General features: G+C 47.8%; 9 protein-coding genes across 9 annotated transcripts; 5 read left to right on the forward strand and 4 right to left on the reverse strand.

Annotated features, from left to right (window-relative positions):
- Positions 1 to 2,815: 2,815 nt before the first annotated feature.
- On the forward strand, positions 2,816 to 3,372 carry EV420DRAFT_1485194 (uncharacterized protein; the record flags this gene model as incomplete). Its single annotated transcript, XM_060470183.1, has 3 exons — positions 2,816 to 3,125; positions 3,150 to 3,175; positions 3,241 to 3,372. The coding sequence occupies 3 exons, from the start codon at positions 2,816 to 2,818 to the stop codon at positions 3,370 to 3,372; spliced, it is 468 nt and encodes a 155-aa protein (XP_060324461.1).
- Positions 3,373 to 4,938: 1,566 nt separating this feature from the next.
- EV420DRAFT_1070911 (uncharacterized protein) lies at positions 4,939 to 5,840 on the forward strand. The gene is made up of 2 exons (XM_060465632.1): positions 4,939 to 5,310; positions 5,371 to 5,840. Exons 1-2 carry the CDS (start codon positions 5,054 to 5,056, stop codon positions 5,546 to 5,548), a joined length of 435 nt encoding a protein of 144 aa, XP_060324462.1. The 5' UTR covers positions 4,939 to 5,053; the 3' UTR covers positions 5,549 to 5,840.
- A 158-nt stretch (positions 5,841 to 5,998) lies between these two features.
- Positions 5,999 to 6,858, reverse strand: EV420DRAFT_1485196 (uncharacterized protein; the record flags this gene model as incomplete). The annotated part of the gene is made up of 4 exons (XM_060470184.1): positions 5,999 to 6,038; positions 6,129 to 6,424; positions 6,470 to 6,553; positions 6,607 to 6,858. 4 exons carry the CDS (start codon positions 6,856 to 6,858, stop codon positions 5,999 to 6,001), a joined length of 672 nt encoding a protein of 223 aa, XP_060324463.1.
- Positions 6,859 to 7,460: 602 nt separating this feature from the next.
- On the reverse strand, positions 7,461 to 11,028 carry EV420DRAFT_1577604 (fungal-specific transcription factor domain-containing protein). Its single transcript, XM_060474535.1, has 17 exons — positions 10,835 to 11,028; positions 10,611 to 10,617; positions 10,588 to 10,589; positions 10,474 to 10,553; positions 10,403 to 10,422; positions 10,295 to 10,354; positions 10,187 to 10,241; positions 9,821 to 10,138; positions 9,413 to 9,763; positions 9,205 to 9,362; positions 9,077 to 9,145; positions 8,749 to 9,029; positions 8,477 to 8,700; positions 8,293 to 8,426; positions 8,215 to 8,238; positions 7,752 to 8,159; positions 7,461 to 7,689 (listed from the first exon to the last, which is right to left on the reverse strand). Exons 1-17 carry the CDS (start codon positions 10,917 to 10,919, stop codon positions 7,593 to 7,595), a joined length of 2,373 nt encoding a protein of 790 aa, XP_060324464.1. The 5' UTR covers positions 10,920 to 11,028; the 3' UTR covers positions 7,461 to 7,592.
- Positions 11,029 to 13,512: 2,484 nt separating this feature from the next.
- On the forward strand, positions 13,513 to 14,965 carry EV420DRAFT_1649523 (uncharacterized protein; the record flags this gene model as incomplete). Its single annotated transcript, XM_060478324.1, has 2 exons — positions 13,513 to 14,878; positions 14,925 to 14,965. 2 exons carry the CDS (start codon positions 13,513 to 13,515, stop codon positions 14,963 to 14,965), a joined length of 1,407 nt encoding a protein of 468 aa, XP_060324465.1.
- A 1,569-nt stretch (positions 14,966 to 16,534) lies between these two features.
- On the reverse strand, positions 16,535 to 17,366 carry EV420DRAFT_1071005 (uncharacterized protein). Its single transcript, XM_060465633.1, has 4 exons — positions 17,029 to 17,366; positions 16,925 to 16,970; positions 16,743 to 16,862; positions 16,535 to 16,690 (listed from the first exon to the last, which is right to left on the reverse strand). Exons 1-4 carry the CDS (start codon positions 17,208 to 17,210, stop codon positions 16,667 to 16,669), a joined length of 372 nt encoding a protein of 123 aa, XP_060324466.1. The 5' UTR covers positions 17,211 to 17,366; the 3' UTR covers positions 16,535 to 16,666.
- Positions 17,367 to 21,204: 3,838 nt separating this feature from the next.
- Positions 21,205 to 22,565, forward strand: EV420DRAFT_1071239 (uncharacterized protein). The gene is made up of 6 exons (XM_060465634.1): positions 21,205 to 21,333; positions 21,385 to 21,775; positions 21,840 to 22,121; positions 22,168 to 22,205; positions 22,256 to 22,259; positions 22,314 to 22,565. The coding sequence occupies exons 2-6, from the start codon at positions 21,521 to 21,523 to the stop codon at positions 22,320 to 22,322; spliced, it is 588 nt and encodes a 195-aa protein (XP_060324467.1). The 5' UTR covers positions 21,205 to 21,333; positions 21,385 to 21,520; the 3' UTR covers positions 22,323 to 22,565.
- Positions 22,566 to 24,606: 2,041 nt separating this feature from the next.
- Positions 24,607 to 25,793, forward strand: EV420DRAFT_1278225 (Alpha/Beta hydrolase protein; the record flags this gene model as incomplete). The annotated part of the gene is made up of 5 exons (XM_060468075.1): positions 24,607 to 24,926; positions 24,977 to 25,100; positions 25,154 to 25,375; positions 25,429 to 25,531; positions 25,582 to 25,793. The coding sequence occupies 5 exons, from the start codon at positions 24,607 to 24,609 to the stop codon at positions 25,791 to 25,793; spliced, it is 981 nt and encodes a 326-aa protein (XP_060324468.1).
- Positions 25,794 to 25,988: 195 nt separating this feature from the next.
- On the reverse strand, positions 25,989 to 26,882 carry EV420DRAFT_1071261 (uncharacterized protein). Its single transcript, XM_060465635.1, has 4 exons — positions 26,690 to 26,882; positions 26,472 to 26,638; positions 26,155 to 26,423; positions 25,989 to 26,099 (listed from the first exon to the last, which is right to left on the reverse strand). The coding sequence occupies exons 1-4, from the start codon at positions 26,738 to 26,740 to the stop codon at positions 26,014 to 26,016; spliced, it is 573 nt and encodes a 190-aa protein (XP_060324469.1). The 5' UTR covers positions 26,741 to 26,882; the 3' UTR covers positions 25,989 to 26,013.
- Between the last annotated feature and the right edge of the window lie 90 nt (positions 26,883 to 26,972).

The following is a 26,972-nucleotide window of genomic DNA, read 5'->3' on the forward strand; positions in this document are numbered from 1 at the left end:
CCACAAGGCTTTGACGACTTCACATATTGTATTAAAGGGAAGATATTTTGCTGCCGTTGTCTCCTACATTTTGACTTTTTTTAATGGACGAAAATGTTTGTACGTGACTTCGTGATGCTCTCTAAGAGAAATGAACCCGGTGTAAAGTTACAATGAACGGCTCAATCGTATCTGATCCTCTTTAGCGCATAGAATGACACTGTATAAGAATAAGGAGATCCTGAGCCAGCTGCTAGTGAGAGAGCTCACTGCTCAGTTCTAAGTTCTGAGTTCTCAGTCGTCATCGCAGAGAAGGAAAAAAAACTCTCATCTCCAAAGACTGAAACTCCACGTACTGGGATTCGAACCCAACCTCCGTAGGCACACTTGAAAAGATACTGGTCCCGAATGATAACCAATAGACCACAACACTTTAGAGGCTCCGTCAAAGGGAGGATGTCGTGCGGTGTATACTAACCATTGCGCTAACAGAAATACTGGGGTGGATAATCACTCGATACTCGATACAGTTAGGCAGGAACAGGCGAAATTCATTTACTTATTGTCGAGCCCAGGGGACTGGGTACTTTATTCCCAGTCGGCGTTGGATACCGGGGAGGCAGTCAATAGGATCAATTGACAAGAAATGAATGAAGGACTCGAGAACCTGAATGCTGACTATCTTTAACGTGCAATTTTTCAGCCACGAGGAGTTACTTATTCTCGCGCCGCGCCAGGTTGTCCTCTCCATAGACAGGGAGCCGCGGGATCGGTACACTCCCTGGACCCAACGTACTCGCAGTCCCATATGAATACTAGGACTGCAGTCGGTGAAGAACCCACGGGCGGAAGCGTGCGTAGATATGAGAAGAGGAGAGAGTGGCGGAGTCATATTGGTATATCTTCTCGTGTTTGGATGAGACGAACACGTTTAGTGCTGCACACTCGGCACCAAGATACCGTTGCCTGCAATTTGGGCTATTTGTTCCACCAGTTCCCTCTGGTCTCATAGGATCGGTGAGCGGAACTAGGATTTGGGCATCTTGCCGGTAGCGGTTCGGGTGAGTTTGATGCAATGCTGGAAACGAGCACAAATTTATAAGGAACCTAGGCTGCGGAAGATGATGAGAAGACGAGAGCGGGAGGGTAGTACACGTCGGTCGGTTGGAAGTCACTGAAAGCTTCATATACTCGCTCTTTTCCTCAGGGCCTCCGGTTCCTATTGGTATTAACGGCGAAAACGAACGGACGGCAAGCGAACGTGAGGCGTACTGGCAGGAGGCTCAGGTACCGGCAAAAGACGCGTTTTCTATTTCGGGACGTCCGGCTTCTCAACCGCCACCGCCTCGCCTCGTGGCTATCCTCTTTCGAAACAACCCTTACCTGCGCACAGATCCCAACCACCAAAATCGATGTTCTCGTGGAGCCCCTTTCATGAGGACTCTAGCGCGGATTTCCGAACCAGGCGTTGGATACGGATCATCGCAAAAGGAATGACATTCTCCTCCAGATGTACCCTCCTTAACCGCCTCCTCATGTCCTGTATTCGATGAAGGAACGCAGTATATGCGAGGACGAGGTGGGGACCATGCTTTGTCGCGTGCACGCCTTGAAGAGCTGCCAAGGAATGAGCGTCGGATCGGAAAAGGAAGCATCGTGACAACTTGGCTAGCTCACCCAAACAAACCTCGCCCGAGCTAGCTATCTTTCCCAGAGAGACACCTCCCATCCGAGTCTGGGACACAGCTCACCAATCCCGCTTGAGGATGAGACCAGGCAAATCGAAGGGAGAGAAACCAATGATATCTTTGGTACCGAGTGCGTCTTTTCTTCTACGCTTTGGTATAGCTAACCTCTGTCAATAGCACTAAATGCGTTTGTTCTCATCCTTGTTACCAAACATGCATCGATTGAGCAGACAACACGGGACAGACACGAATATGGCCCAACTGACTGGCACAAACTCTCATGATGAACATGCACCCCGATGCTCGTCGTCTCATACAGTGGTGGATTCGCCCCCGCGTCCATCGTCCACTTCTTCTCTACCTCCCGCGGATTCTTCGGTCATCGCTGTCGTACCCTTGTTGATCCCAGTGTGCAGCTATCCCTCGCCCTCGCAGAATCATATTCCCCCATCTCTCGTCCTCTCTGGACCAAGACTTGTCAATGGATATGAAAAGACGTTGATGCTAAGCTATCGGCGAGAGGGATATCTTGCCTCCATCCCACCATAGAGAGTGCAAGGAGAGGTGAAATGGACCTAATCGCTTCAGTTTGGTGTTTGCGTTTGGAACGGGAATGGGCGGAGAATGTCGTCGAGTGGAGGTGTCATGTTCACTGTGCGCATACGCCGACTTTGGTTACCATCGAAATATACGACTGGGCCATGCGTATATGCGGCTGTCAATATTCATTTCTGTATTCTGCGCTCACTCCAAAAGCCAAAAAGGACTATGCTGAATAAATTACACGTTCCCCTTCCTTGCAACAGAGAATAAATCTGTAGTGTAGGTAAAGAAAACCGAACAGCTCAATGAATTATCATCCCTTTAGCACATTGAATGACACCATATCTGTGTAGGACGATTAATCAGTTCCTGAGCCAGCTACTAGTGAAAGAGGTTAACGGTTACTTTCGAACTTCGGATTAGGGTTGCGCACGAAACCCTAGGTTTTGATACACCGGGGTTTATTCCCGGTAAGTTCCCGGTAAGTTACCGGTAAGTTACACCCCCATCGGTGGAGGGTATTTTGTCGAGGTAACTTACCGGTCACGTGGTAATATTACAGCAAAATTTTTCAATTTTCCCTACCAAGGAATAGTAACCCCACCATGGTGCCGCCAACTCCGGATCATCAGCTAGTCAATTCCTTAGAGAAGCACGCTGCTATACCCGAAGACTATTCATCGTTGTTACCATCGGATACTGCTACACTTAAAGACATCATTGACTTCGTCATTCCGCCTGTCTCTGAACGCCGCATCCTCACCCCAGATGTTCCCTCATCCTTATCCAACTTTCCAGCCTATCTTGATCCCTCTTCTGCCTGCACTATTTTATTAAAATTACCCACCGCTGGCGGCAGTGCAGAAGTCAAAAACAAGCTAGCGCGAAATGGTCATGTGAGAGATCATGTGACCGGTAAGTAACGGTAACTTACCGTAGCAAAACCAACCCCCCCCCAGGGAGGGGTCAGTAACTAACGGTTACTTACCCCCCCTGGAGGTTTCGTGCGCAACCCTACTTCGGATGCCAGATGGTCACCACCGAAGAGAAAAAAAGGGTACTTATTGTGGATCTCATCGTAGCAGGATTCGAACCCAGCTTCCGTGAGTACATATATGTTAGACAAGTCGGTCGCAAAGACAAGTACACCATACAATGTTAAAAATATTGATACATCATAAGCATTAAAGGGAGAATACTTTATTGTCATTGTCTCCTAAGTACATCTTGACTTTTCTACTAGACAAAAATGTTTGTACATGACTTCTTGATGACCTCCAAGGAAAATGAACCCAGTATAGGCTAACAGAAATGCTGGGCTGGATGATAACTCGATACAGTTTGGCAGGAAAAGGCGAAATTTATCTACTTATTTTCGAGCCCAGGCGACTGGGTGCTTTATAAATTATTTCCAGTAAGCATTGAATACTGCAGAATCCGGAGGAGCAGTCGATAGGAGTCAATTGACAAGAATGAACGAGGGAACATGAGGGACTAGCTACTTACTATCTTCAATGTGCAATTTTTCAGTTATTCTAGCGCCACGCCATGTCGTCCTCTCCACAGACAAGGAACCACCGAATCCCTGAACACAAGATAACTCTCCGTTTCGAACTTTACCATGAACCGAGGTTATGGAAGCGTGCATGCGACCATGTAGATGAGGAGTAGGGTGGCGGTCGTATTAGGATGTCTTCTCGCGGTAGACGAACACGTTTAGTGCTGCACTCGACACCAAGATATCGTCGCCTTGAATTTGGGCCATGGTTTACCGCTGGTGCAGGATGGTGAGCTGGGCGTCTTGCTGGGAAATAGTTGGGGCAGGTTCGAGTGAGCTTGACGCAGTGCTGGAAATGGAAACGAGCACGAATTTATAAGGAGGTTGTGGTAGATGTTGGGACGCGGGGGCAGGGAGTGTAGAGCCCACCAGGTAGTACACGTCGAGTTTATGGCAGTCGGTTGGGCCATATTGGTGAGTTTCTCACGTTAGATTCGAGGTTGGAGACGAACACGTTCAGAGGAATTAGTTATAGCAAAACATAGGGGAAACGACGCACTCGGCACACCAAGATATCGTTCGAATCTGTGCCATACCACTATCGCCCTTTCATCTTACGTCCTCAAACGTCGTTGCAGGATTGATGAACTGTGGGCCCGACGTGTCGAGGGCTCCATACTCACCGTCGAACATGACTGGCGCACGGACAGGGCTCGGGCTCAGCTTCATGCAAAGCGTGAGTTTTAAAACGTTTATGGGGAGATCGATGCCGAAGAAAAGTCATGTTGGTGGTGGTACGCCAAGTCACGCACCGTCACAATATTTCCTTTTTAATCCACCTCACTGAGCCTCGTCGCGTTTTCCCTTCATGACAGCCCAAACAGCAGCCAGTCCATTCTCACAGTGTACTAATGCACTGATTTAAATTAATCAACGTGTGACGGCACCATTTGTGCGCGAGCCTGGTACCCAGTTGGAAATTCAAATCGTTGGCACTTCTGGAGCCGACTCCGGCTAGGGGGACGTAGGCGACAGGTTGTATGCCCAGCCTTACACGCGCATGCGGATCTGAAACAATGGCGGCAACAGCTCCTCCCGCCTCCTCCCGCCCGCATTCGACTCGACCCAAGCAAAACATCACTGGGCGAATACAGTCGATCCTAAACTTCGTCATGACCTCGCTCATATGCATAGCCCTCCGCGATCTACCATTCCCCGTTCATCATCCAGAGTAACATGATCTTACCAAATAAAAAGGACCACCACCCTTCCTTTTAGCAGCTTTTCGTTCTTCACCAACCTGCCCATTCAATTTCACCTCTTTATCTTTCACCTCTTGTTCCCAATGTCTTTCTCTTCTTCCACGATCATCCTCTTCCTCTCCGCTCTCTTCTCTACCGCGTCGCCCTTGGGCTCCCGGGACCCCACCCCAGGCTGCCACCCCAACTTTGGGGGTGTCGCCCTCACTCTGTCCACCCCGAGCGGTGCACTCTCCTGGTCAGCCAAGCCCGTCCTCAACGATCCCCTCAGTGCTAGTTCAAGTTCTTCCTCCAAGTTCTTCTTCCAACAAAACGGGTTCCCCATTGTCGACTATACCGTCAAGTACGCGTCCCCCTTATTAGTATTACGGAGTCTTACTGACGAGAAAAAATCCCATGATAGGACCGTGGAGAACAACAACTTCGCCGTCCAACTTGGTGCCGGTGGGGCACCGTTGATGGCCAACACCGACCCATCAGGAAGCAATCCGTACGCTCTTGTTTCTCGCCTCGTTTCGTCTTTTTTCAACGACTTATGTACCACCCCCCATATATGCAAGGAATCAGAAATGGATGGTTGATTGTACAGAGTGTACCTCGAAGGACATCTCCCAGACAAAGGGCAAGGTCGCTTCGGGATGCAGCATCACTTCCACCACCAACAAGCTGTGCGTCACATCTAAGACTACTCCTGCGACGTTGGCTTCTTGCGATAACTCGGCGGACCAGCTGTTCGATATCACGGCTGTGACTGTTTGAAAGAATGATGCTAACGGAGCCTGGGAGGTTGGTTTTGGTTTTTCTTTTGTGGTCCTTTTTTTGTATTTAAAAATCATTCAAGTAACTTTGTATTACTAGCGGTGTTAGTCTGGGAATTTGATTTGGTTGTTAACAATTATCTATGCCGCGAGCCTAACGAAAACGGAAGCCCGACTTTTTTCTTCGGCTCGTGTTTGGGTTATTAAGTGCCCTCAAAAATAATCGTAGACGACCATCAAGAAACATTTGAAGCTAGCTGGGCTCTTACGGCCTCAATCCCGGCCCTGAGGGTTCTGACTACCGTCGAGAGTTCTGCAAAGTAGACGTTGGGATGTCAAGCCGCAATGCAGTTAGGAATGTTCAAAGGTCCGCCGTCAGCTCTGTATGATACAGAAATTCTACCTGAGCAATGAAACCAGATGATTAGTAGCACGAGTCGTGGGAATACCATTATAATAGAGCTTGCAGACGATGACATTGTTACACAACAAAGGTGCTGGATTCGCTCGTTTGGTCAGGTTAGGAATAGACACCATGGATTTCGGGCCGAACGTGAATCTCCCAAAAGATGTCGTAGGATACACAACCTCGACAAAGTCGACCAGGTCTGACGGTGTTGAAGCAGTCAAAGTACGGATGAGGTATGAGGTATCCCCTGTGTCGGTGTGTACAAAATTTTCGTACTGGGCGTGTGTTGGCTTTTCCCACAGGAGCCATGAAGGTTAGCCAGTCATCAAAAGCACCGGCGCCAAGTTGACTCCGTTATCGGCAAGCCAGCCGGTGACAGCGGTTACTGCCTCTGAATTTGCTGCGCTGAATGTTTTGACCTAGGCAACAATGAACAAATAGGTATATAAACATGAGAGAGAAACAGTCAGACCTCCTCGAAGCTAAGATGCTGCCCGTATAGATCGTTGTCTGGATCGTACAGGGCTTTCTCGAGGCCAGCAATATCCTTTGGCGTGAGACCGATACGGAAATTCAGATTGACCTGAGGGTCTGCTGCGTCCGCCTTCAAGACAAAGCGGTTGGGGGCAGCATCACGCTGATCATGGGACGGACATGACACGGGGAGCGGGACTCCCAGACACCATGGAAGAGACTGAACGCTCAGGGGAATGACTCCAAACATGATTCAGGACAGTACCGAGCGAGGGTACGGATAATACTAGAAGCAGAGCCTTCACACTTTATATACCTGAGCAGCCGGAACATAATCAGAAGACGTGTAGCAAGGTGTTCAGCCTTGATACTTGGGCACAAAGACGACCAGAGATAGCCAGAAATAAATTGGATCCCTCAACCAAGAACCAAGAACCTCAACCAGCCGTTTCTGATGGGGGGAAAGCGGTCTTGACGAAGACAGGAATTCCTGGTGCTACTATTTTACATGGAGGATAAGCGTGGGGAAGTCACACGACCCTGGATATGAGAAAGAGATTCTCGCGGTATTGAAACTAACATGCTGAACAGACCATAGTAGAAACCCTCGGACTAGATCCTTAATTAGAAATAAAGTCGAATCGTGGATCTATCGCAATGGGAGCCGCATTTCAACAGTTCTAGAATCATGAAGCATGACTAGAACCCGTATGAATGCATTTATGCGTAGAATTCGAAAAATGATACTGCGATACTCCCTCAATGTGATTCATCACGTATGACGACTCAATGCAACTTTCATCATACTCCAAATTGGTTTTAGCACCAGCCTCAGAACACCCGATCACGTCTCGACGATCGAATAACTTTGACTCTGAGGGAAAATACTGTAGCACGTGGATCCTCTCGAAACCGAAACTCTGACGTTCTTCCCGTAGCATCGTCGCCTGTATTTAAATCTGCACGTACTGTAAAAAAATACAATCAAGAAGTGTTAGTACCAGCGTCGCCGTAATATTTATGAAGACCATCAATTAGCTCCGGATCCATGTCTGTAACAAAAGTATTCCACTCCGAGAAACTACGGGTTACGATACATCAACAAGCATCACCAAAAGACAATCATAGACGAAGATAGCCTACCTAAGCCCTAAAGCCGTGCTAGTCCACATATTGCTTGACAGTTCTCTAGATAACCCCGATTCCATGTTGAGATATGGTGGCTGGGCTGAGCTTGAGAGCCCAAGGAAAGGTTCATTTGCCCAGCCTAATGGCGGGCCCGCGCCCAGTTGATTCGCCAAATTATTTTCCGAGTATACTTGTTCACCTAAGAAGTCGGGTCTCGTTAATTGATAATCAAATATATAGGACAACACAAAGGTACAGAAGGGCTGAATACTTTGAAGAAGTGCATTTTGTGGCATGGCATCGTACGGACTCCATATAGAATCAGCTGGAGCAACAGTCACGTTCTCATGAAGTGTCGGGGGTACCGTGGAGTCATCTAATGTTTTAGAGCTCTCTACGGAAGCCAGGGCCTTAAACAAGAGGCTACAAGCCCTGTCAAAAACGGTCCTGCCAACGCGAGTCTTCACAGTAAACTCACAGCATACCCCCTGTAATATTCCATCTGTCGGTTGAACAAGGTTAGTTCCATCAAATTCTAGTAAGACCCAAGACGCACGTATGGGCAGCGTTTTCGAGGGCGGCTAGACACAGTTCAAATCCCGCAAGGTCCTTTGCGTTAAGAGCATGACCCGCCCGTTTGACGCTCCAGATATTCATAGCGAACACAGTGCCGGAGGTGAACGCGCCCATCTACCCTTAGGCGTAAATCAATATAGGGAGAGGAGCGATTAGACACGTACAACTATCTGGGGATTGACAGTCCTTATTCTAGTCATGTGAACTTCGATGATTCGAGTGCACGCCCTCGCCGCATTTGTGCAGATAATGAGAGAAGGCACGGACAATGACGAGTCTTTGCGTAGGAAGGGGCAGTGTATGAGTATCTGGACCATATAGTAGACGCTGTACAGGGATGCGGATTGGTACAAGAATAATCCATTCTCACGTTTGGGATCCCAACGTACTAAGACAGAGTCAATAAGATGTCGAACAGGGATTATTAGATACACACGATGATCGGGGATCGAGTCTACCCACGCATTCAGAGAGGAATCCAATTCGGCAACTAGCCGCTGCTCCCAGCTCTTCCCCGTGAGACCCGACATGGCTCGAGCTTTCTTAATAGAACACAATGTCTTCATGACAACGGACATTATTTCGGTTAACCGTATCACTGCGTTGATATAGCTGATTTGTGAAGGTTCGTCAGAGGGTTGATTGAAACGTATTTGGCCGTCTGGAGCTACCTCCCAATAGTCGTCGTCACACTCAACTGGCATTTCTAGGTCCAACCTGAAACGATTTGTTGAACAGCCTCATAATCTGCGGAAACAACGTACTCCTCGTCTTGTATCATGGCAGGATATCCAACATATAGTCCTAGGAGCCTATCGAGTACAACAAGCACCCTGTGTAGAATCTCATCAGCATCCCGCGTTGACAGCAGCTTGAACAAGAATAGGCCTACCAAAATGACCGCTTCTTAAGCTCGTCGTCGACCGTGAACTTGCAGCCTCCCGTCTTTCGTCTATGTAGCCCTATAGCTATCGCAGAACGTAGTCCAACCCCGATCATGGTCCAGCTCAACTCGGGAACAGAAGTCCCAAGGGCGTATACACCCCCGAGCTATCAGGGCGACCCTTAGTTAGACGAAGCTAGAGGGCATTCTGACTTACCACAGCGACCTGAAGCTCATACAAGCATGGAGGATCGTAACCTGCTTTCTTGTAGATATGGACCTGCTCGAAGAATCTCCATCCCGAAGAAAGCTTGGAACTTAGATTTGCCAAAACTCGTGGGTCGTCAGAATATCGCGAAGCCACTGCCAAGACAAGCAGTAATGCAGCGCCGAAATCATAGTCTCGCAAATGTAATCTTTCGTCAACTTGCTTTTCGAAAGTAGGCCGATGCAGAATTGGAACGACCGGATTAATTGTTTCGAAATAGATAGCAACGAGGCTCTGGATGAGGTCATTGTCGGGATACACATAACGAGGAGTCTCAGCGTCGGCTGTTGCCCGTTCCCACTAATGGAGTCAAGGTTCGTGAATTGTGAAAACAAAAGACTCGGAGGCGAAACACACAGGCTGTAGATCGAAATACTCTCGAAATTGTATTATATTCTCGTCGCCCGTAGACTTCTTCTTGATGTATATGGCATCTGTAAGGAGTGAAAAAGTGCTTGAACGTCCGAAATACCTCTGACTAAAGCTCTCGAAATGGTGAGGCGCCAATCTTTTTAAACTTTTCATGATGTCCGGGTATGAAAAGTCCTCTGACTCGGTAATCTCGGATGATTGGCTCGCTTGTCGAGACATAGGGGCGCACATGGATATCGGCGGACGCTCAGGCGAGGTCTCTCGTCCTGCCATTTCTTCTGGTTGACAAGCGTTCGGATTGAGCTACGGAAACTCAGAGAAGGTCCTAGACTAAAATAAGAACATTTGCACCTGTTTGAGCATACACTCCAACTGATTCACGCGCCGTTCCAGGCTGTGTACATAGCTGACGGGTATCTTATTAGCATATATGAGATCTAGCGATGCGTGGAAGTATACCTAAGGTGAGGCCCATGTCTCTTTGAGCTCGAAGAACTAGCAAAGGAATCCTGTGTATAACTACCAGGGTAAGTGCTCAATTTGAGTGTCGACACAGGTAAAAAGAACCTTGGCATTGACCCACGTCTCTGTACAGAATAAGATGACGTCGCGAATTTCAACGAAGAATGAAGGCGTACCTTGATTAAATCTGTATGCGTGCACTTTGTATTGGAAGCGACACATTTCGAACAATTGTTCTCTTGCGCGGTAGTACTATCGCCTATGGAGAAAGGATTTCTGAATTTCTTCAAGGTGAGAAACGCCGACGAGAATACATTTAACTGGAAAAGAAGAACAGTCAGCTTCTCAGGTTCGATACTAACCCATCTTGAAAAAGACAAAGGTCCCTAGGACGAAAATTTAACAGATCACCGCGTTTTGGACAGAGTTCTGTAAAACGCATGAAGCGTCGTCATGCCCTGACTTCGGCAGATCCAAGTCCAATACCAGGCACGGCCGCCGCACCACACCGACGTGACCTTCTTTGAGCAAGCTCACCTTTCTTTTGACGACACCTATCACATGCACCGGCCAGTCTCTTCTTCGCAGCAGGTACTTCTCGAAAACTGTTGTAGTCGAACATGATGGGCAGTCCAAACAAACGTCAGGAAATGCATCGGCCATATACGGCAGTATCCTTCGATCACCTCGGCCTGGCATTGACGGTCCGAAATTCCGAGATTAACGGCGACCAGTGGAACACCTTGTCGGTGAAAGTATTAAGTAACACGAAGATTCTGCTTGTCAAAGTGATAAACTGTCGCTTTGCTATCATTTGCCTGATCTGCCTTACTTTAAATGCTCTCCGAGGCCCGACCACTTGGGGATCAGGCATTCTGCGAAGGACAATCACCCATGATGATGAGGCGGGACGTCCGTTAACTTTGGTTCCTGCACGTACAAGACCAAGAATGACTCCACATTGTCTTTGATGATCTTTCCGGCACTATCCGAGGAGAGGGTCTCGTATACGAAGAGTTCTAACGAAAGTTTTCTTGGACCGCAAGATACTTTGGGTTATTGTGCCTACAGGCATGGAAGAGCAGGTCAATGCTTGCATTGGTTCTTTTCCTGTGCTCGGCGGGAAATTTCCGGTGGCCAGGAAGCCATATGCGATAAATCGAATAGCGTAATAATTGGCTAGGCTGATGATCTTGCAACCCCCAGATTGATGAGAAGAGAACGTTGACAACGAGTGATTTAAGTTAGAACACAAATCAGTTGCGACCATTGGCAACAACACGGGAAATACTCTCCGCGTCTAAGTATTAGTAGCTCTGATAGATCTTTGGTAAGAACGCTTGACCGGTAGTCGGCGGGATCGACAGGCTTCGAAGATCCTCCGTAGCCAGGCTGTCTTGAACTGTAATTTTCATTGTCAAAGACGGCAGCTTGGTGACGCCGCCACTTGAAGGTGGTGAGGAAGCCGTAAAGAAAAAGCAAGTGACCATCATATTTTGGGGACAAAAAATAGTAGTGGGATTGGCTATGAAGTCTTTGTAAGGGCGTACAAAATGGGATTTAGACGCTGTCGCAAGTCCTGCGTTGGCTAAATACGCAGCTGAGCCAAAGTTAAGCCAAAGTAACGAACGGAAAAGTAATAGAACCTCGTGCATCCAGTAACGACTAGTAGACAAAAAAGTAGAAGTTCCAACAACGCAAAGAACCTGTATTCTAAAAAAGACCAAGTATGTTGCATAGAAAGTGAAAACCTGCCAGAGCTAATTAGTGTTTCGTGCCAAAAGAGGTGCTGCCGTTGCTCACGTAGATCTCCAGTCGTGCTTGCACTATTTTAATCCTCAAAATTATATTTTCAAAAAGTCGAGTCTTGCGACTTACTTCATTTTCAGGAAGAAACAAATGTCTTGAAGCGGTACCAGACTAGGGCTTCGCACCGTACCGTATACGGTATACGGCCGTATAGCCACGGTACAGTGACGGGCGACGGCTGATCCGTAACCGTACTGTCAATGCTCTTAGAACTAGGTTGACGGTACGGTACGGGTATATAGACGGCCGTGCCGGTCGTCAATACGGCCGTTGAATAATACATACCTGATATTTGGGGCTTCGGAGCAGCTCCAGGTCCTGCCATGGGCACGTCGTCATCTGCATCGTGATAAAAATTGAATTTCGAGGGGGATTTCAAGTTTCCATTGGCATCGAGGGCACACTGATCTGTCATGATGCTCAGAATGTGGTTGTAAGTCTGCGAAAAAAGGACCATTATATACTCTTTCGTGAACTCCTCTGGCTTAAAATTCAGTAGTATTTGACAGGTGCACAGGCCAGCAGGGGGCAAATTATTCCGCAATATGTGTGGGTAGTCAAACTCAAAGGATGAAACAGTAGTAGAATAGAGGCAGCAGAAGCAGGAAATAGAAAGTATTCTATGTTGGTAAGGGTTAGAGCTTGAGTAGAGCGAGTGAAAGAAGATCGGGTGGTAGCGCTGAAGAGCTTGCGGTGCCAGCACATCGTGGTACGATGTTAAGTGTATGGCAAACACGCGTACAGTGTGATCTGATGACGGTTATTTTTAGATACATACACGGCCGTCGATTACCGTATGACGGCCGTGTTTATACGGTTGCTAACGGTATACGGGATGTCCGTATACCGTCCGTCTCTGGGTAAGTTATTTCGCCAGACGGAACGGGCACGGTACCCGTATGACGGCACCTGTATAACCGTACTATACGGTGACGGTGCGAAGCCCTATACCAGACTACCAGCGTAGGCTATATCAAAGTTTGATCAAAGTGCTCGACAAATTTACAGTGCTTATGTCACCACCAACTCATAGGTAGGAGTTGACCTGACCTACCATCATAGCGGTACAGGCGGTAAGGATCGGACCTGCACTGGTGCACTCGTTGGATATCTTGTCGGAGAGCAGTAGTAGAGAACAAGAAGAGAAGGCGCGTTAGGACTCGGCCCGATATGTCCGAACAGGCACAACCAAGGAACCATCACGCCATTCATTTTTTTGGCCTCAGCCAACAATATCTCGTCCCCACACCACCTCGAACCGACATCACCAACGGCGATTATATTTCACTTTTGGAAAGACAACACAAGGTGGGTACTTAGTGTTTTACTTGTTAATGATGCCCCGACTCATGAAGTTCAAGGTATCAGTCAGAAAAAATTCTATCTGCCATACACAAAGCATCTCTATGGTAGCTGAAGCTGAGACCCCAGAGTCGCCTCACCCACCCATTGAATCTCTTCCTCCTGAAATTCTTTCCGAAATATTTCTCCTCGCAATTGAAAGGCCTTATAGGATTTTTGGGCATCTATATCGAGGACCACGGCTATTGGTAAGGGTCTGTCGACTATGGCGTGACATCGCACAGAACTGCCCCGCTCTGTGGTCATCCTTTATGGTGTATTGGCCAGAAAATAGGCAAGAAGATGTCGGGGCAAAACTGCTCCTGGACACGCTTCAGCGAACTGGACGACGCGGACTGACCATGACGATATTTTTATCCGATGATTTTCCCTCTTCCATATTCAAGGCTCTGGTCCAGCATTCGTCTCAGTGGGAAGATATTCATCTACCCACCCTTCCTAGGATCCAATCAGCGCCACAAAATCTGCCTCCGCTCCATTTGCCATCGTTAAAATCACTTGTCTTGGGTCGGCAACGTTCCGTAGAAGACCTCATCACCAAGCTGAGCATGTTCAAAAATGCGCCAAACCTCAGATCTATTGAATTCCACTTCCATAATACACCATCATCTGATTTCGACTCAAGTGTAATACAAGCATCGTGGTGGCAGCTTACGCGTTTATCCATGTCGCTTGGGTTGACCGGGGATTCTTCGATAGAGGCGAGCATTGAGGTTCTTCGGCTCTGCCCAAACCTCGAGACGTTGAGGGAAGAGACTATACTCAACCCAGATTCCGGAAACACCACTGCGACGCTCCGGAAACTCCGTTCGTTCAGCGTCAAGTCTCCTCAGTTGCTAAATTACCTCGACTGTCCGGTGCTGGAACACCTGTCAATCCTTCCACGATACGATATACCACTTTCTGTACCTACCCTTTCACAACTCGCTCGTTCTGGGTGCCGTCTGCGCTCTCTTCACATTTGGCTAATGTGTCAACTGGAGCACCCAAAGGACCTTTTCTCGTGCATGCCACACCTGTGCAAATTGCATCTCGACATGGAATATTACGGCACGGATACGCTTAAACTCCTGGAGTGTCTTGCCTTGGACGACATGAACTCCACGCTCTCCAACTTGAACGTTTTGGAGTTGAAGGTACAGGAGCTTTTTACAGGGGAAGCCTTATCCGAAGAAATAGGGGAGCTATTGGTTAGGATTATCGATGAACGTCGGATTATCCCCCGAGGATCACAGGTTGCCCAATTGTGTCAAGTCAGTACCAGGTGCTGTAAAGCTGGTATTGAAGGGGTTGCTGGAAAAGAGGAGCTAGGAGACCAGACTTCCCGAAACCTTAGAGCTCTGTCCAACATCGATCGTCTGAAAGCGTTCAAGGCCGAGGGATTGGATCTATCTATCATTATTGAACAAGGTGATTCTTCATCTCACCGTCTCGCATTCGCTGACATCCTGTATAGAGGATACAAATGGACGGCGCGAGGATTGCATTTTTCTATGATACAAAGCGCATTGCACAGACTGTACAGACTGTTTTGTAGGACTTGGAACATGCTCCTTTACTTTCCCTGAGGTACAGCTGCGACCAAGCCGGCTTCGCGGGATTTATCGAACCAATCATGATAGAAGCGGCTATCGTTCCACATGCTCGTCAACTGGGCTTCTGAATGTTTGAAGCGATGTCCCGTAGGTGGTCTCGAGACGTTGAATATCGAAAGGACTCGGCATCGCTGACAATCATCTCGACGAGGCATGCCAGACGACGATATCATCACCCGTACAGGAGATAAAGTGTATAGGCTCGTCCCGCTCATTCTAACCTCTGCTTTTGCATGCTCCCGATAATCTACGCAGCTGAGCTTCCACATCGCAGCGGCCCATGCTCGTCATCCACTGAAACGATCTCGAACTCCAACTGTATCTTAAACCAACCTCGACTCACTACAGGCACAAGATCTTGCTCATAGTTACCTGTGACATCGTTAATGGTGATGCCTTCTCGTTCTGGCTGCTTCCGCCCATGAGAAACTCACGTTTTGCAGGCACGACCACTGAATACGTCCATGCCGGTGCATATCCCCGAGGACCAGGTGGATGCGTTCTTTCAGGAATATGCATCGGCGGCGTAGTATGGGAACGCGCTCCTTTCCGATTAGAGGCTTCTATAAATCTTTGTCGACGCCCTGCCCGTGAATCGCATACCTGTAATACCTGTGGTAATTACCTCATTTCCTCGGCTTCATAACGTCGCTCATTCAAATACTTACTACAAATCTGCGGCATGTTGAAGCCTTCGAGGAGTCGGACATTAATAACCAACTTCATATTCGGGGTGGGGCCCTTCGGTCGTAACCACACTGATGCGGGTCCCGCTGTTACCGCTCTCCCCATCGAAATCTGATCGAGCCTTTATGGGAATAGGTGCGGGACGGGGTCTCCAAATCAACTAGGAATCTGTGCTATCCAGTAGGCTATGAACTAGCAAGCGATTTGCAGGGGGAGCTAATACACTCAACGGGTGCGTTTGTCTAAGATGCGCACACGCTGCTTCCGGCTCACTTTGTTTTCCATCGAGTAGGAACAAACTTCCCGGGTCGAGTAAGTCGTCGTCCATGGTGTGTGCTCAAGCTCTGACGATTCTGCGCATATGCTGTGCCTAGGTGTATTTTTAGTGGGATATCGTGAATGTATTTGAAAGTTTGTTTGAATCTGGGCATGAAAGGGTACGACCCGCCCTTATTTGCGTGACTCGAAGATCTATCACAACACGCTGTGTACGTGATGCATGCCTCATGTCCAACTAGTGTCAACGGTAACGCCTTGGAGGTCGAGCCTAGATTATCAAGTAGGCTAGTGAATTCATTTGCCACGGAGATGAAGAGACGCAGCGGTGATAACAGACCTATCGCGATGACCGCGCCTTCAACATCCTGTGACATCTGCTCTCAGCGTCGTCTTGACACAAGGCACCCGAATAACAGCAAGAATTAAAATTCTCCGTGACCGAAGCTAAAAACACGCGCCCAAGCCAAATCGTAAGCAACTCAAGTAAGGATAAAGCGTCTATAAACTCCCCGCCAATATAAAAATGTAAATATGCAAAAGGAAAGTGACGGGTAATGAATGGGTTTTCGGTTGTAATAAAAAAATGTGAATGCTACAAGGAGTCCAAATGCAAAAAGTCCAGGTTATTTACTATCCCTTATACAAGACGGGCGGCCTCGCTCTGAACAATCCATGTTTAATCCAAAAAATTACCAAGAAGGAACGAAGCTCACCGATCCACGAAAGACAGGAACGGGAGCTGGTGCAGCTTCCGGGTCCCTCTTCCTCCTGCCCGAGTACGTAGCAGACGACGGGCACCTCGAGTCTTGGCCCTCAGCGCATTTTCCAGAGTTCTAATCATAAATTATAATCAGACCGGGCTTGAAAACGAGTTCACAATTATAAAGATACTCACGGCATCGAACGAGCACGAATACCATCCCGTCGAGCCCGTGCGGAATCTATGAGAATACAAGAATAAGAGGGCTGAAGCTTGAAGGATGAGCGCAAGAGACTTACGTGCAGCCAAAGTGGGGTCCCTTGTAAGGCGGGGCATCACATCCCCAGCCGGCTTTCCAATTGCCGTGGCCATCGTGGTCTGGGCAAAGCCACCCATGGCCGGGTGTTGAGGACGGGTAGGAGCCACCCGCTACGACGACAGACACGAGCGCAAGGAGAGAGAGGCAGCTAGTGAATCGCATGGTAGGATGAACGTCCGAGCTAGAAAGCAACTAACGTGCAGGGCGGTCCTTTTATATGTGACGAAAACGCGGATAGATTTCTACCGATCAAGGGATAACACACGAAGGCCTCGGCAATTTCAATGTCGATGTCATGTTTAGGACCAGGGCGTTTTGATGGGCGGTGTTGGGGCGTGGATGTAGCGTGGAGGATGAAAAGATGGTACCTGCACAGTATTCAGTGTATGCCTGTGTGTACCGTGAATAAGCGCGTTTCAAAATTCGCAGGATCGCATCAGGATCGCCAGCTTTCTGTTGCGCTGTGGGGGATCTTCACCAACCCATCTCGAAAATTGCGCGTAGGGATCGACGGGTGGAAAGCGGATTTAAGTTTACCTCCCGACATGTCACAAAGCATAGAAGGATAAAAACTATTATGAAAGAAGAACACGACAAATTGCTCACCAATATCACGAATGTTCCCGACCCATGAGCAGATTCAGATGCAAATAACTTGGAACAAGTGATCTAAGTTCAATCTACGGGATAAGAAGCCCGCCATGCGATGGTTGTGATAGAGACCAACATTGTATCCATAATTAAGAATTGCGACCATGATGAATCTCCCCTTGTCGTTAGTCAAGGTAAAAGATCGCCGAAACTTGAAATTCGTGGAGTGTCAGGTCGAATGATAAAATTGAGTCTGCTTACAACAGAGAAACGGTCTTAGCGCGGTGGTTCTTGTTGAATTTGACATAGGCTAAGCGCGACACCGCTGGTGGCCATATCATCATTCATCTTCGACTGACAGCCAAACCGTGCCTCGCTTAGACAACTGCAGGAGAGAGGGGAGAAAGTCTTCACGCACCGGAGAGTAAGGCAGTTTTTGTAATCCTCCAACCCGACAATGGGCGATATTAATTCAATGACTGAATACCAACAGTTTCAGTTGCAAGGAAGAACGGGGTTTTATCATTCCCGTACTTGATGAGTGAAGGGTAACATTGATCGAGAGAATCTTTTGTGAGAAAGAAGTGACGTGATGATGTTGCATGGACCTTCTTTCTAGAACTCTACCCAGGTTCCGCCATCACAACGTCAGGATCCCCCTTGCACGGTAGATACACGGCACAGTTAATGTGCATCGATCATACGCAGGGTCAACAATGATCTTTGAGAGTGAGTGACGAGATTGTAACTTCTTTGCATGCTAGAAATACAAGCGCGTTAAATGGAAAGAAGGGCAGTGTGACTCCGGCTGCTCGGCGCCTCCTGATATCACGGTATGGACGCTGATGGCAGCACGGAGTTAACTAAGATTCGACCGAACGTAAGGAACAATGTAACTTACGGTTGGTCGTGCGGGTGTAAGATGATGGGTAACTTGAAGTAGCAAGAAAGGTTGTCTGATAGGAGCCGCGTATTCGAACATCGGCCCTAAAAATCGAACGACATAGCATTGAAATCTAGGCGATAGTCATAAGCACAGGAAGAATGGAATCCCCCGTCACCGGCGGACATCAAAACAAAGAACAAGAACCAATGGGTCAGGGTGTTAGAGTCTCGGCTTGAAATGAGTGCCAATGATTGCAGAGTAGGGACTAAATGACTAGCAAAGATGTCTTCATCGGCGAGATATAAAAACCCTGGTAGATAGGTTCGGTCACCAGGAGGTTCGTGGATAGTATCTGATACCCTCGGGTACAAGGCAAAGACGCCCGGGGGCTAACTGCGTAAGGAGATACATGTGAACTACTGAAAGGATAGCCAAACACGACGCGTACCCGGGAGAACAAGAATGCCCAATGCAACGACGCGACAAAAACATTCCAGCGAAATTGGTACATCGATGCCAATGTCGAGAGGATCGGGTCGACTGGAGGTCTAAAGAACAACAAATGGTTTCATCGCACAGTAAAGCCGGTCGTCGAGGATCGATCGCGATTAGCTACGATAATCCCTCTCTCGAATGCTAAGTATTTTCGGAAGAGAAAACCGGAGTTAGTGAAGATGAACCTCCCATGTCGGCGTTCTAGAGGTAGCCACTGTGTACAGCTGACTTCTCGAATGACTCTCCGGGCCAGTATTTTCTCGTATCTGGGAAGAACAAGGCTTGTGTAACCGAGACCGTGATGTGGTATTTGGACGTCAGACATAGTTGAAGAACGATCTGTCATGGGCTCCATAGGCATGTAGTGCTCGAATACATAGGCGAGTCGCGAGCGAGACCAAAAAGTTTTCGTATTTATGCACTATCTCTGGGAAACGAATATAATGAGGGGGTCAATGACTGTCGTGGTTCGGAGCAAGTTAGTCCTTACCAAATTGGCAATTATGACTCGGGAACAGCCGACTCTTATTAGTGCTAAGTGTTGAATTCAGCATTGGGCGGCACGTTGGGAAAAGGTTAGTTTGAGGCTAAAATTACGAGCTGCGACGGCGGTGCACATAAATCAGCCTCGAAGAACGACGACGATTCTGGTTCATTGATAAAGGCAATAATCACCAGTGAAGTCACCTGTGATGTGATGGCTCGAATGTTCAACCATCGTTCGCTGTTGCTGACTGTTGTCAGCTTGTAACAATGTACACGATTACTTGGGTCGCATTGATCGTAATATACGGAGACAGTCGGAGAAAGAAAAAAAAAGCCAGTGATCCTCCAATGAGAGTCGCCCGGTGGGAGTCGAACCCAGCTGTCATACACAAAGTGAACTGACCGTTACACTACCAGAGACACAATAAGTACTTACAGTGAGATATCTATTGTTTGAGGCAAGGTTATTTTGTGCTGCCATCTGCCAGTAAGATGAGTCTACCGTTCTAAAGCCTGTAAATAAATAAAGTGCCCTCGAATATTGACCCATTGAATGTTGATCTGAAATGAAAAGACCATCATTAGGAAGCATTCTGACCTCTCCATGTTAGAATTTTTAGCGCACCATAGGCGATAAACTAAATAAAATCATTGACCGTCCTGTCATTTCTGAACTTGAGAAGGTCACCAATTCTTTTCGCGCGTCTTGGAGTCCTAAACTCATCTGCAGACAAGGTTCTTGGTCCAGTGTTCTAAGGGAAAGGTGCTCGTGCATGGTATTGGTTGCAAATTGTCGTGCCGATCAGGATATGGTAGAGGGCGATGCATCAGCATGGCAGAACTACAGAAGTTAAAATCGGACGGAACGGCAGGAAGCGCCATTCACCTGCCTTGTTTCTTCCTCTCAGCCATCTCAATACTGTTGCGAATGATCATCCCAGCGCCACCAACGTGTTCTCTTGTTGGAATACCCAGCATTCGGTACTAAAAAGAAATAGGTTTCGGCTGACACTTGGGCGTAACAGCTGCGTAATCCTTCAACAGACTATTTGTTGATTGTATACAACCTTTAAGCGAAACATTCCTTCTGACGAATCAGGGCTACAGCCTATATCGAGTCTCCGAGTTCAGCTGCCTTTTAGTTCCCTGTCGGCTTCTCAGTGCGATGCATCCTTTTCAAACGCACATCGAGCTACCGGGACACACCATTAGATATGTAACGATTGAACGCGCGTGCCATTCACTGTAGTCGTGGTGTCGGTGCAGGACTCAGAAACGCCAATTGACGGGCCGGTGTTACATACGTAAGTGCCGAGATGCCGATTATCTCCACCCGACTAGGCGGACCTGCGCATGCGTTTCTGACGATATAACTTTTCCAGAACATTTCTGGGTAAAGCGTCATCCTTTTTTACCAGTTCTCGCTAAGTAACATGCTATGACCCCGTTACTACTCAATTTCGACCCTGGCTCGACATGATCTTGGATTAAAAAAGACGGCGGAACAAAGAAGTGCCAAAGTGGTAGCCTTGCGCATCGTTTGAGACGTCCAGTACGTGAAAGAATACCCAAGCTGTAATTTTTAATTGCCTTCCTGTACTTATTGGTTCAGACACCGGGCGTCCTCCCAGTGGATGTTACCTTGAGCCAAAGTTCGCATCGCTCGAAGGAGGTATTCATGGTGAAACATCTTTGCAGCTCAGAACTTGTGCATGAACGACGAAGCTATACTGTTCCCGTCCTTGATGACCGTCTTTCTTATGGTTATGCCGATGCTGAAATTATCCTATGATTATCGGGCCGAGTTCGCAAACATGAAGCTAGCTGGTACGAGCGACGTGGAATTGGGATACCTTAGAGGACTGACTCATCCAGTAGCAACAGAAAACTTAAAGAACCGTTCCAGAGATTTCCTCGCCTTGTTCGGCCGATCGGATCCTCGATCTGGAGATAAACGAGTAATGGCGGCGTGATCTGGACTTGTGGCTCAACCACTGACCAACATTTGAGCATAATGGCGACTTCAAACTCGGGTACATCTAGCTCAGAAATTTCGAAACTCCCGCGTCTTTCTGACGCAGTGACGTACTCAAGCTGTGAACTCGATTCTTCAGAGGCATTCCGGTTGAGCCATCAGCCATTTTTAACCAGTGTGGAATATATGCTGCGTCCTCGATACCATCCTAACTGGCACCCTTCCTGGCTTCGGAAAGACGGAACGGAGAGATGGAAATTTCGGGCTTTATTTGAAGATCAACATTTCCCCATGGTAGGGAAAGTATTGTCACTAATATTCGAACAATCTTACTGACATTTTGGCGTTGCTTTTTTAGTCGCCCGTCGTCCTGAATGTTGTCAGAATGAAAGATAAGACCAAAGTCGTTCTCCGAATTACTCGCTCAGACACTGATGAGCTTACCATAGCCAAGCGTCTGTCTGAACCCACGCTCCTGCAGGATCCACGAAATCATACTGTTCCTATCCTCGATATCATACCGATTCCTAGTGACAAAGAGAAGCGCGTTTTCATGGTCATGCCGATGCTCAAAGACTCTTACTCCCCACCGTTCCATTGCCTGTCCGAATTTGTCAACACCTTTCGTCAGCTTCTAGACGCGAGTATCTCTTTCTTGGTCCATTTCTCCTCCAACCTTTCTTCAGGGTCTCGATTTTATGCACAGCCTCAATATAACTCATATGTAAGTGTACCAGGTTCCTGATCTTACACAGCTGAATCGGGATTTTGTAGTGACGTGAGCCTGCTCAACTTCCTTATGGAGTTTGTCCGAGAGGCTACCAATTTGCAGATGACCTGAGCTATGATGGCGTCCACTGGTCCCTTCCAACTCGTCTGCGATGCCGCGTCAGACCCGTCCAATATTATATCGACTTTGAGAGCGCTAAGAATACCCGGAAGGCAAGGAGAGTGCCTTTACGTTGCGGCGTGAAGAGTTCGCCGGAGTTCTCTCTTGGTCTTCCATGCAATCCGTTCAAATTATAACACTGGCACCACATTCTTCAAACTTTGTGACGTGAGGATCTATTGATGACTATATTTGCATACCCATTGACCCATGCTACGATCAGGCCCACCAAGGACTGGATAATTTTAGGCCTCTTTTGCTCGACATGATGTCAGAAGACCCTCTATGACGAAGGCGCTTCAGAGGCTTGACAAGCTCCTGTCTTCGAATGACGAACTATGGTTTCGCGGTCGGATCTGGAGAATTTATGCATGGATAAAACCTCCGTCGCCATTGGTCCAGTATCTGTGGCGAAAGTTCCCGATACTTTTCCCTTATTTCTGACCTTAGCCATTCTACAATTGCTATATCGTCCGCTTCTCCTCTATATCATTTTTTAATATCCTGCTTCGGAGTTCACTGCCATTCGCTTTCGCCCCAACATCACGTTCTCTTTATCACAGGTTTCCACATGTAAACCATCTGCAGTACTATATTCTTCTGTGCAGTCATCGAAATCTATGACTCGACAATTGATCACATCATGGAGCATGGCATCCTGTTTTTTCTCGCTTCAGGCCCTTGCAATTTAACTGGCTAGTTCATTGGGGCTCAAACTAGGATTTTAAGGTTTGTTAGACAAGGGTCGTAACTTGGTGATTCAAAATAAGGGACATCGTCACGGGTACGCAGGGAAGTCTTCGGCCTTGCTAGTATACCGCGCCTCGAGGTTAGCACCCTATTTAAGTGAGTCATCTCGGTACCGATGCCAAAGTTCTGGATCTAGATGTCCGATGTAAGCTTTAATAAATGACACTCTCACCTTGTGTCTTTTTTGGTCCAACATATCACCGTGATATCGACTGTGCCCGTCGCCGGCTCTGATGTCTAGTCTCCATTTGGATCCTAGTCGTGGCGTCAATCGAACGGAATTGCACTACGGTCCGTAAAAATGACTCTGATAGTGACGGACGGCGTCCAAGTTTTTCCCGATAATTTTAAGTGGGAAAAAGGCAGCGAGGAAGGCGCACAAATCGTCGTGTTCGCCCAGAAATTTGGCCAGCGCTGTCAAGCCACAAAGGAAACCAATTGGGATACTGTCGATGTCGAAACGCGTAGTCACATTTGTCAAAAAGTTAAACCGCTGGAGAACTCCTTGGTACTAGTACGCATTCTTAGTCTCGATGGACATTGTGAATTTTTTGGGGTGTAGAATGGATGATAACGGACGGCAATTGAACACAACCAAAGAAAACATGTAGCGAGAAGAAAGATGCACCTTGGCCCCTTGGAAGCTGCTGGCCCGCCGGCCCGTTGACGGGCTCGTCGGAAGGTCGGTCCGATGTCCGACTCAACGTCACGGTTTTTCCTTTCCTCCCATTCCCATCGGGTTCCGTATAGCGACCCCCGCGCCAGGATAAATATTCGTTACATGTTGACATGTGTCGATAATCGCCTTCATCTACGTCAATGTCGGAATATTCGTGCAATATTCTGAGGCACGAGGAAGTCATTCCATCTCAATTCCATCTGGCCAGTAGTGTGTAGGAGAGAAATTTGGGCAGGAACATGGAACGGAAGAAGGGTGGGCATCACTCTCTGGTCAATACGCCGACAAGAAGTATTTGTTATTGAGACTTGCATTGACTCATTTTAGACTGGTGGGCGCCTCTCACGACACAGCAAATATTTTTCTTCGAGGTGAAGCATACCTAGTGTATGGATAATCTGGCCTATATTCTGCAGTGAATTGCAATTCGTGACCATCTATCCGGGCGTTTACTTCCACATTTTCTTCGAAAATAGCAGGCCTCAAGGAATTTACTCTTGTGTTCAGTCGTTTGCAAGACTTCGGTATGTACAGAATACTGTGACGTTGAATCCAAAACTAGCTCATAGGCTATGGGACCGAAATGCCGGCCAGCTCGGTCGTTCCCAAGTCAGACTTCTTTACCTTGAGTCCGCTTCTGGTACTTCGACCGCCGGATAGACGGGTAAGTAACGTTACCGGTACTGCCTCGTGCGACCCGGGACAGCAAGGACGCCGTGATTTGCATACCTCTCTCCTGTTCGCTGTTTCCCAGACAGCCACCTATATAAATCAATGTAGGATTCGTCACGGCATCAAAAACTCATCATGGATTCCTCCCTATACAAAGACTTCACGACCTCTCACGGCCATACCTACCACTACTTCTTCTCTCCCCCAAAGGATGACGCTAAGCCATACCTGCTTTTTTTGCACGGCTTTCCCAGCACCTCGTTCGATTGGCGACACCAGGTTCCTTTCTTTCTCAGCGAGGGTTATGGGCTCATAGTCCCAGATATGCTTGGCTTTGGAGGATCCTCGAAGCTTGCCGACCCCGCGGATTACAGGTCGACCATTCTTACAAAAGATCTAGTGGAGCTAATAGATGGGGAGAATGCTACCCAGGTGGTCGCCATTGGCCATGATTGGTTCGTTCAGATCACTTCGTGACCTGAGCGTTATTCTCATCCCCCTGAAGGGGCTGCAAGATCATCAGCCGTCTTGCTAATTACTACCCTGATCGATTCGTCGCGTTCGGCTTATTGGCCGTCGGATATTTCCCGCCGAGTACGGAAAGTAATTACAAGCAGTTCCTGGACCTCGTAAGTATGCTCTTCCATCTTTGCGGGATGTAATAACCCAAATCATATTGCAGTCCAAGAAAACTTTCGGCTACGAACTGTTCGGATATTGGTCCTTCTTCTCTTCAGAGGGTGCCGACAAGATCATCGAGGACAACATGGAGTCGTTCTTACGACTCTTGTACGCTCATGACCCAAAGTTGATGATCTCCGATTTCGCTCCCACTGGCGCTTTGAAAGCGTATCTATTGCAAGGCAAGACCGACGGTCCATTGGCTTCGTACATCACTGAGGAGGTTTGTCATAATACTAATGTTTTCAATGGATACATCTCACCCACTATATTTAGGAAAAAGACTTTCACAAGAAGGAACTCCTTGACGGTGGCATGGCCAGTTGTCTAAACTGGTACAAAATCATGACCTCGGAGATTGATGCCGAGGATAACAAAGGTGTGCTGATTGGCCATCTCTTGAATGCCCATTATTCATCGCGATTACAGCTGCCCCACAGGAAAACCTCGAGGTTACGAAGCCGGTTTTCTACGGTGGTGCGCTGAAAGACTTCGTCGCTCTTAACGCCGTCAACAAAGCGGGGACCATTGCAAAATGTAAGAACGTGACTATTCATGAATATGAAGGCTGTCACTGGGTGATGTGGGAGGCGAAAGATGAGGTTAACCGGGATTTGTTGACTTGGCTGAAGGCACTGTAATTGTAGTCATGATCTTGAAATATAATGTCAAAGAAGACGAAAGTCGTACGCCCACGATGTATCACTTGCGCAGTACTCGAGGCGCATTAGGCCTTAATTTGGCAGTGGCTGCCTTTGTGTTCAGGCATGGATGTCGATCAGAAAACATGTGTTCTACTCATGTTGCATAATGCGTCCATTGATATCCGTAAAATTTACAATGCAAGCAGCACGAAAAGCCTCATGGTGCGACTGTCACATACTTGTACCTCGCGAACCTTTTCTCCTCCAGTTCCCGAACGTAGCTACGCACAATGAAGAGGCCATCTGCAAGAACAAAAGGGTCAGAAATTTGTCCAGAGGATATTAGAGGCACACGAACAGAATTGAGCGAGCCATATTATGCCGTAGATGACTACAACAACAGCCTTTGATACTTTAAGCGCTGTGTCGCAGACTTGCTTGGCGGTATCGGCGCTAGTAGTAGCATCGACAGAGTTTATGCAATTAGAGGTGTCGATCTCGTATTTGTTGCTGAACAGAAGGTATAACGAGTATGCACCAATCGCCAAACTGATGATGAATGATCCTATTTGCAGACTGTTGAAGGTGGACACGAGGCCTGGCCTCGCGGTCAACGCGCCTACTAGCCTGTATGGACGTCAGCTTCAACATAATCTTCAATGAAGGAATGCTCACCCAAGAAGGGATGTAATGGCAACAAGAGTATACACACCAGCGACGATGTACACCGTTATTTCTCCGGTTTTCGAGAGCTCAAGTGTATGGTTGATAATGTTGTGAACATTTATCCAAGCGCCTACAGCGACAAGAGTGCTACCGGAAAGAGTCAAAGCTGCAACAATCTGACAGAGATTCAGATTGGTTAACAATTATAAAGGAGGGAGAATATTTACCAAAACACCTAGACGGAGGGGCAAGCAGCAGAGGAAATGATGCCAACGCATGACTGCAATTCAAATATGGAGGGACGAGGAGAGAAGAAGGATAACTGTGGAGATGTTGGATCTGTATGCGAGTGCTATAAGGGCTGCGATGGATGCACTGCTCATGCTCCGGGGAAGACCAGTGCAACGCCCTAAATAGGCTGTAGCTCGCGCGTTTCATAATCATCGCCATTCGCACTGCCTTCCCACCGCATAAGTATATGTAGATGAGATACCAAGACCTGGGTTCTCC

Source organism: Desarmillaria tabescens (genome assembly GCF_030435595.1).
Source record: "Desarmillaria tabescens strain CCBAS 213 chromosome Unknown EV420scaffold_62, whole genome shotgun sequence".
Classification (NCBI taxonomy): Eukaryota; Fungi; Basidiomycota; class Agaricomycetes; order Agaricales; family Physalacriaceae; genus Desarmillaria; species Desarmillaria tabescens.